The sequence below is a fragment of the Cucurbita maxima genome, unplaced genomic scaffold (genome assembly GCF_002738345.1).
Source record: "Cucurbita maxima cultivar Rimu unplaced genomic scaffold, Cmax_1.0 Cma_Scf00070, whole genome shotgun sequence".
NCBI classification, from domain to species: domain Eukaryota; kingdom Viridiplantae; phylum Streptophyta; class Magnoliopsida; order Cucurbitales; family Cucurbitaceae; genus Cucurbita; species Cucurbita maxima.
Window position 1 is genome coordinate 141,277 of NW_019272086.1, and position 9,100 is coordinate 150,376.

General features: G+C 36.6%; 2 protein-coding genes across 3 annotated transcripts; one reads left to right on the forward strand and one right to left on the reverse strand.

Annotated features, from left to right (window-relative positions):
* The first annotated feature begins 43 nt into the window (after nt 1-43).
* LOC111472380 (T-complex protein 1 subunit gamma) lies at nt 44-4,897 on the forward strand. 2 transcript variants are annotated; one of them, XM_023118068.1, is made up of 13 exons: nt 44-190; nt 375-436; nt 521-593; nt 794-861; nt 1,007-1,076; nt 1,335-1,403; nt 1,488-1,559; nt 1,789-1,862; nt 2,528-3,190; nt 3,273-3,398; nt 3,715-3,819; nt 3,919-3,993; nt 4,392-4,897. In XM_023118068.1, exons 1-13 carry the CDS (start codon nt 166-168, stop codon nt 4,575-4,577), a joined length of 1,668 nt encoding a protein of 555 aa, XP_022973836.1. In that variant the 5' UTR covers nt 44-165; the 3' UTR covers nt 4,578-4,897. The 2 variants fall into 2 exon arrangements, with proteins under 2 accessions (XP_022973836.1, XP_022973837.1); XM_023118069.1 differs by lacking the exons at nt 44-190; nt 375-436; nt 521-593 and having other exon boundaries at nt 849-878.
* A 463-nt stretch (nt 4,898-5,360) lies between these two features.
* Nucleotides 5,361-8,851, reverse strand: LOC111472384 (eukaryotic translation initiation factor 6-2). The gene is made up of 8 exons (XM_023118074.1): nt 8,611-8,851; nt 8,077-8,155; nt 7,847-7,943; nt 7,682-7,767; nt 7,494-7,538; nt 6,555-6,685; nt 5,891-6,001; nt 5,361-5,773 (listed from the first exon to the last, which is right to left on the reverse strand). The coding sequence occupies exons 2-8, from the start codon at nt 8,084-8,086 to the stop codon at nt 5,516-5,518; spliced, it is 738 nt and encodes a 245-aa protein (XP_022973842.1). The 5' UTR covers nt 8,087-8,155; nt 8,611-8,851; the 3' UTR covers nt 5,361-5,515.
* Between the last annotated feature and the right edge of the window lie 249 nt (nt 8,852-9,100).

A 9,100-nucleotide genomic window follows, 5' to 3' on the forward strand; every position in this document is an offset into this window, starting at 1 on the left:
AAAAAAAAAAAAAAAAAAAAAAGAGGGAAAATTGAATGGAGTTTTTATTGCTCTCAGGCGGAACTTAACAAAACCTTTCTTCTCTCCACCCTTCTCCTCTACAACTCTTTCTAGGGTTTTGCCGTGGGTTTTTCGCCGTCGGTATCTCCATCGAAGCCGGTCACCATGCACGCTCCAGTTCTCGTTCTCAGTTAATCCCTTTCCCGCATTTCTCTTTTCATTTCCTTGCATGATCTCGTCTTCTGTTTCTTAGATCTCAGATCAAATGAGGATTTTACCTGATGTTTTCAATGTTCTCCCAACATTTCGCCTGTTCGATCCATCTGTTTTCTATTCTTCTGTCTAACTGTTTTGTATGTTCGTCAATTGAGCAGAAGATTCTTTAAAACGCGAGTCTGGAACCAAGGTTCACCATGCTAATATCCAGGCTTCCAAGGTTTGTGTTATTTGCTTCTTACGCTTTACTTTTCTCTCAAATTCATACCACTTCATTGCATTTCCATTTCCACTTGTCCTGCAGGCTGTTGCTGATATTATCCGTACCACGTTGGGGCCGAGATCTATGTTGAAGATGTTACTTGACGCTAGTGGAGGTGTTTCTATTCTTTCCCTTTCTTTCGAGAAATCAGAACTTTATAGTCAGATGAAAAAATGAAACTATTTTGATATTGCCGTCACAAGTTTATAATATTCTGTCACTTTTTAACTGTTTCAAGTAGCGTCAACACGGTTTTGTTAATTTTGTTTTCTGTACTTCGAGTCAGTTTCTGACTACTCTCTCGGGATTCAACAGGGATCGTTGTCACCAATGATGGAAATTCTATTCTCCGGGAATTGGATATTGCACATCCAGCGGCAAAAGCATGTTTTCTATCAATGTTCTTTTTCTCTATTTCTAACTATTTTCCTTTTGTATTCTTCTTTGTACCTGTTATTTCCCTCCTTTTTCACTTTGCTGTTTAATGCTTTATCGATATGGCATGATATGACTTTTTGCTGCTGGCAGTCGATGATTGAACTTAGCCGGACACAAGATGAGGAAGTAGGAGATGGAACTACATCAGTTATTGTGCTTGGTATGTGTTGGACCAGTGTATAATGCTTTATTTTTGTAACAGAGCATCAACAATTAACCGTTGCCCTGAATTGGTTTCAAATTTGTTTTCTTGTATGAGGGATTATTTTGGAATGTCGGGTGGGAAGCTTTTCTTTATCTTTTTTCTTTTTAAATTTTTTAAAACTTTACATTAGTGATCAAGTTGGTCCATTGAGTTGATTCTCTCTCTCACTTTAGTTCTTTTCTAAATTTTAATTCTTAATTCTCAACATTGAAGCTGGTGAGATGCTCCATGTTGCTGAGGCCTTCATTGAGAAAAATTATCACCCAACAGTCATTTGCCGAGGTACTTTACTTTTTCCAGCCAGCAGTTTCATCTTGGATTTGTTCATAATGTGATCCTTACGAACTTAAATGTGCTTTGTTATAGCCTACAATAAAGCTCTGGAAGATGCACTTGCTGTGCTTGATAAAATAGCAGTGGACATCGATGTGAAGGATCGTAAGTTGCTTGAACGTCCTTACCTTTGAGCTGTTGAGTGAAATGGCTACCACATAATCATGTCTACTAACTTAGACATCAGATGCTGTAGTTACTCAATATCAAAACCAGATAAAAGATTGTTGCTTCAATATATTTCCTCTAGAACAATTACTGTTCTTTCTTCATCAAAGCTAATGTAATATTAATTGGAAAAATCTCTACCGTACTAATGAGTATCATGTGGCAGGCACTGCTATGTTGGGGCTGGTTAAAAGCTGCATAGGCACCAAGTTCACAAGTCAATTTGGAGATTTGATAGCTGTAAGAATCTTAACTCATCTACCTTATTGACATTGTTTTGCAATTACATTTGTTTATATATTTTCTACCTTATATGTGACTCATGATTAGAAGTCTGGATATGCTTATAGGCCTCTGTGGATTAGTTGCAGTAGAAAACTTAAAATATTGATTGTTTGGTTGTTCCCTGATCTTCTTGTTCCATAAGGATACTAGATCTTTAGATTCAATGTTAGGATTTTTAGAAGGTAGTTTCAGAAGACAACTTGATTCATTGATTGTTTGGTCGTTCCTTGATGTACTTATTCTATAAGGATGCCCGATCTTTAGATTTAATGTTAAAAAATTTGTTGGGGGGATTTTTCTAGACTTGTTGCTTGATTTATTTTCATTTCGTGTTATATATATATATAGGCTAAAGGAAGTTAGAATCTTATTTGTAGATAGTATAAGTTTTCTAGTGCATTTTAAACTTAGTTATTTCAAGGGTTTCCTTTCTAATGGTATTGAAGATTAAAGAACGTTTAGGCTGTTACTCATAGATAGTGTATAGGCTACAGGCAGTTAGAATCTTATTTATAGAATGTTTAGGCTGGTTGAGTTCATTCACCCACATAAGCTTACAATTATAACTAGTGGAATGCTGAGGTGTTGTATATTCAGCTATGTCATTGATCAACTTCCAGGATTTAGCAATTGATGCCACTGCAATTGTCGGTGTTGATCTTGGCCAAGGCTTACGTGAAGTAGACATCAAGAAGTACATAAAGGTTGAGAAAGTTCCAGGTGGTCAGTTAGAAGATTCAAGGGTTCTTAAAGGAGTGATGTTTAACAAGGATGTCATTGCCCCCGGAAAAATGAGAAGAAAGATTGTCGATCCACGTATTATTCTTCTCGACTGCCCCCTAGAGTACAAAAAAGGTGAAAACCAGACAAATGCCGAGTTGGTCAAAGAAGAAGATTGGGGAGTTCTTCTGAAAATGGAAGAAGAATACATTGAGAATATCTGTGCACAAATAATCAAATTCAAACCTGACCTGGTTATCACCGAGAAGGGCCTCAGTGATTTGGCTTGTCATTACCTGAGCAAAGCTGGTATCAGTGCAATTAGAAGGTTGAGGAAGACAGACAATAACAGAATAGCCAAGGCATGTGGTGCTGTAATTGTGAATAGACCTGATGAGTTGCAGGAATCAGATGTTGGCACTGGTGCTGGATTATTTGAAGTTAAGAAGATAGGGGATGAATTTTTTGCATTTATAGTGGATTGCAAGGACCCAAAAGCTTGTACTGTGCTCCTAAGAGGTGCTAGTAAAGATCTTTTGAATGAAGTGGAAAGAAATTTGCAGGTAACTTAATGATATGATATTGGGGAGGATCTTTTTCATGTTTTTCCCCATACTGAGCATGTCTGTTATTTTTTCGATTCAGGATGCCATGTCTGTAGCAAGGAACATAATAAAAAATCCAAAACTTGTTCCTGGAGGTGGTGCTACTGAGTTGACTGTATCTGCTACGCTGAAGCAAAAGAGTTCTTCGGTTGAAGGCATAGAAAAGGTAATCGTAAATTCTTTTGTCTTTTCATTTATTTTTTTGAAATGTGGAATACTCATAATGTTCATTCTTGGTATGGATAATATTGATTATTACCCTTATAATAGAAAACTGTCATTGATTGTTCGCTGTGGATTAATTTGGACCCACCCTCATACCAAGTGGGCTCATACTTATGCCAAATTTAGGGAGTCATTGTTCTTCACATGATTTATGGCATGCCCACCACAAGATTTTCTTGGTTAACTGCGATCTTGTTTGCTGCTGCCTTACGTTTTGTGGCTAAATTGAAAATTTTCCAATTATGTGATTGAAACAGTGGCCTTATGAAGCTGCTGCCATAGCTTTTGAAGCCATTCCCCGAACTTTGGCTCAGAATTGTGGGGTGAATGTGATAAGAACCATGACGGCATTGCAGGGAAAGGTATTGAACTTTGAGTAAGATGCGATATGTTAGGAGCCTGGAGGCTTCATTTCTGAGAAGAATTGTGTTGATTTTTCCTATTTCCTGCCACTTTTATAGCACGCCAATGGTGAAAACGCATGGACAGGCATAGATGGAAACACTGGTGAAATCACCGACATGAAAGAGCGCAAGGTATGATTTTTTCCCCCTAGCCTATAATTTTCCCTTCCCCTAGGGTATAGCTTTTGTAATGTTATATAATCAAACCTCTCGATCGTCCTTTGTCCAAAAATGGAAACCAATTCACGAGGTTTGAAAATTGTAAACATAGTTAGTTGTCATTTCAACTTCTTTGGATGGAAATCTATGCCTCATTTTTTTAGAGATAGATGACCCGAACGCTGCAATTAATGAGTTTGAGAAGTGTAACAATATCTTTGCTTGAGTTTAATAATAAATCCAGAAGATAAGTAATTCTAAAATAGTTAGATTTTTCTCAAATATCTGTGCTGTTCTGATGATTACAGTTTTTGAATTGTTCTTCACTAGGACTGAGCTACTTCTACGCTTAATCATGTTGCTTTATTCAGATTTGGGATGTGTATAATGTAAAGTCGCAAACTTTTAAGACGGCTATAGAAGCTTCCTGCATGCTGCTGAGAATTGACGACATTGTTAGTGGTATTAAGAAGAAACAGGCTCCGGGCACAGGTCCATCAAAGCCACAAATTGAGACGGAGGCCGATGCCGATAATGAGCAAATGATCCCAGAGTAGATTTTTGGTTCAAGTGCAGTTTAACCTGAAGAGTTGTGCCATGTATTTTGAGGTCAGTTTTCTTCGCTCTCAATTGTGTTATCGAGCTAGCTAGGGCGTTTGTATGGATTCGATTCTTCAGAACTTAAAAGGGATTCCCATGTGTTCTCTTAGGATGGGACTTCGAAATATGGTTAGCGGATGAACACAATTTTGTTACCACCGTTTTGTTTTCAGGTTAATGTTTGAGAGTAGTGATAAATTTTCAATTTATACATGTGCTGATGATTCCTGAGATATCCCAACTTTTATTAATCTACTAATGAGAGTACTTGCATGCATGTTGATATCACTCCTAAAATCCATTCTCCATCTTACTTATAAGACGATGAGTCGAATTTGATCACGTTTATAGAGTGTCATATTGATAATATTTATAGCCATAACTCGTGATTACCCGTGTGTCGAATTTGGCATCATGTAGAGCAGCTTCCTTCTGTGTTTAATATTGTTTTTTCTTTCAATAGAACATAGGCTAAAAGAAAACTATTGATTAGGGACCAAAATTTTCAAAACTTCCAGTTAAGTCATATACCTCATGTATGTGAGAATATTACATATTTAGACGTGTAAATGATATTTTGATCTGCGAAGTTGATCTCTTGCTAATTTTATTGTATTTCTTATTAAAATAAATCATTATGTTAAGCATAAAGTTAAAACTCCGACTCAAAGACACTGATTAAACACCCTAATTTAAAGTTTAAGAACTTAACCACCCTAATTTAACATTGAACAGATCTGTAATAGCAAATATGGATCCCAACTTCAACCAAAACACTATTAAGGGCAGAGTCGAATTACACACTCACAAAGTTGTTAAATATAACAAAAGGAAAAAGGAAGCAGTAATAACAATTGCTTGCTTGCAAGAATCAGGTGTAGCAGAACAAGACACTTCACACGTAACTGTCTATTAGTGACTTCCTCATTTCATCAACAATGGAGCTTGGTTGAGCCTCCCTCAATTTGAAAACGCTCTCGATCACCGATAACTCGGTTGCAGTCGTGTCTGAACCACAAAATGCAGTCCAGTCATTTGCTATCAATCCAGCAGCAATCACTTCACTTCCACGATTCACTGTTCCAGCAACTAAAGGGACCTGAAGAAGGGTTGATAGCTCATCCAAATCTTCAATGGACGTATGTGGATGAACCTGTTGAGTATTTGCACAAGTCCAACTTTCAGAGGATTTTTATTCATATGAAGTTGAAGGAAAGTTCAATATGGAGACTACACTTGGTTAAAAAGGAGCAAGGAAGGTGAACATTACCAAGCCACCCCTATTCGTGAAGCTACAGTAGCTTCCCACGAGAACGTTGCCCGCTACCGTCTGCCTAAAGACCTCTACTCCAAGAACATCAGCAATGAGCTCTTCAGTTTCCTGATCAATGAGATAATAACATATTTCTTTTAGTAGACAAAGAGGAATGGATGAGAGAAATAAAGCAGTCTTGCGTTCCATAAGTATATTTGCAAGAAATCAATTTTTTTAGAACACTCCAATCCAATCAACGAGTCCATATTCTACACCATGTCCTGTATAACATATTTCTTTTAGTAGACAGAGGAATGGATGAGAGAAATAAAGCAGTCTTGCGTTCCATAAGTATATTTGCAAGAAATCAATTTTTTTAGAACACTCCAATCCAATCAACGAGTCCATATTCTACACCATGTCCTGTATATATGAGGAAATGCGCTCAACCATTGAGACTCCATTCATAAAAGATTACGGACACTGCTCGAAGAAGTCATTGCTTCCTTGGCGGGTACGAGTTATTTCCTTGAACATTTTCTAGGAACTGGGATATTACATAGATTTGAAATTTCCAAATTGAAATGGGAGAACAAGATTGCAAGCTAAACAATCCGATGGTGTTGTAGAAAGTGCCACTAGAAGCACGACGTGAAGCGGGAAGGACAAGTATAAATACCCGGTCGAGATCAGTATGTGTGAGAGCAACATGATCATTACAAGAAATTGTATTCCCCAGAGCAGACAGTCTCTCTTGTATACGTTGGACAACAACTTGGTCAGGTAGGCTGTTTCTCAAATGCTGAAGTTCTTCAAAAACACAAAGAATTGGAACATAGTGTCAGTTATGTAATTTGGCAATACACATCGTTACCTATTAACATAAATTAAAGAACATCAAGAAGATTTTGGATCAAACTTAATTTCATGATGCGTCCTCACTTAGATGTATAGACACAAATTTAATAATGCTAGTGCCGACAGTTTCAGGCATCACGTGCAAGACAATGAATTCATTATTGCATAATGATGTAGTCTCTGAAATCATAAACTTATAGATAATTATTCGAATCCTTACTGCACACAAAATTATTATTATTTTTAAATAGAAAACAGTAACATTTTATTGACGAGATGAATTATAAAAAGGAGAATATCCTATCCAATGAATTGCAAAAAGAATAAAAGAATAAAATAAACTTCTCTGATTTGGTAGGTAACAACTAACATTACATAAGAAATACTCATAACGCTTCATCAACAGCACAAAATAGAACTTCCAACTCGACATACAGAATTTAATAATTCGAGCTCACAAAGCAATCATAAATGAAAATAACCTGAGTCTCTTGTTGATCAAGGTGGTGACCATTTACAATTTTATCATGTAAATGGCAAGAGTTGGATATCATTAGTATAAAAAATAGAACAAACGACCATTTGAACAGAAATTTAACAGGAAGGCATATTGTTTTTATTTACATTAGCTTCAGTTCAAAACTCTCTCACTTGATAAAGAGATATACAAATATATTCAAAGAGATGTAGTACTGCAGGCATACACCCCAACTATGAAACTAAAGATGTAATGTAACAAGAAGATTGAAAAGAAGCTTGCCTTGGTCAGTAGTGGTGTGTGGTACAAGAAGCCCATTTTTGTTTCCTGCAGTAAGAAATATGAAAAAGAAATACAATGTTATGGAAACATGACCATAAGTTGTTTGGGCGTCACATCATTAATGGGTACTCATCATACTTTGAAGGTGCAGAAAATAATGAAACAAAAAGAACAAAAGTTTTACAAACCAGCACATAGACGACCAATAATGCGCGTGCCATCGATGGATGTTTTAACGACTGGAATGACACCACCTAATTCAGATTCAAAGGCACTAAAACATGGAAAATATTCATGAGAAATTGCTTTCAGTTCAAAACAAGGTCAGGAAACAGGAAAGGGAAATAAAGAACCTGTAGAAGTTCTCAGAGCCACCAATTGCAACCAAGCAATAAGCATTTGTGAGCTTGGAGAAAACCCCAATTTCACATGAGTTCTCAAACATAAGCCCTAAAGAATCAAAGCATGTGAGACATATTGTAGTTGACACAAACCCAAAGAATATCCTTAAGAAACATATATAACAAAAGTAAAATGAAGGAACACAAAAATGGAGGGAAAGGCTTGGTGAGATGAGACTTACTGGTCGCCATGGTAGCACAAGATAACCTTCAATTAACAACTACCTTCCTCGACGATAAACTCAAAATCCCTTGCAACCCCTGCAGAGTAAAAGAAAGTTATATGTACCTCCCTGAATTTTTTATGAGAAAAGAAAAACAAGAAATTACGAATCAGTTTGCAGTTCGAAATCTTGTATTCTTTGTATGCCAAATAATTATGCCGTTCTTTTTTAAGAAATGATTGATAACAACACCAACAAGTTGTTCATTGCCAGCCTACAACCTCTGTTCATCTTTTAAACCCATTATTTTTTCTTTATTTATTGGATTCGGATAAGAATGATACATCTTTTGTTCTTACTTATCGACTCAATCTGTTCTTCATTTTTCTAATAAGAGATGGATACATTTCTAGTTTTATGTTTTCATTTACATAAGTTGAACAATTGTTGAAGAACTCAACAAGAAAAAGAACATACTCTTGAAGTTCTTCTCCATGGGTGAAAGAGAATAAACCAACATAACAAACGAACAAAACAAATAAAAAATAAGACCTAGGGGATCCGAAAATGAGCGGCAGCGGCAGGATCCTACGAATGGCGCGGATTAGGAGCTGAACCACCGTGTTTCTGAGAAAATAAAACAGAGATAAGTAACTCCGATTGCTAGGAAAGGCTAGATAATGGGAGAGGGATTGCAGCGTGCGGCGGCAGCCGCTGAGACGGCGTCCGGGGTGGGGTGGGGTGGGGGTGCAGCGACTGGTAATGGGAGGGAGGGATCTGAACGTGAAATAGGGTTTAGAGAAAAAGGAAGCTTTGAATGATGATTGCTGCGTACGTAAGATGGGAAAAAGGAAATATTTTGTTTCAATTATTCTCTTAAATTAAATAATAATAATAAAAAATATATATATTTAACTCAATTTTAAATGAAAATTACTGGAAAATATAAGAGTAGCACAAGTCTTGAGTATTTTAAGAAATACTTAGTAAGTGACTCCACTATTCACGTTACGGAATGGAAACATGCAATATGAATGAGACC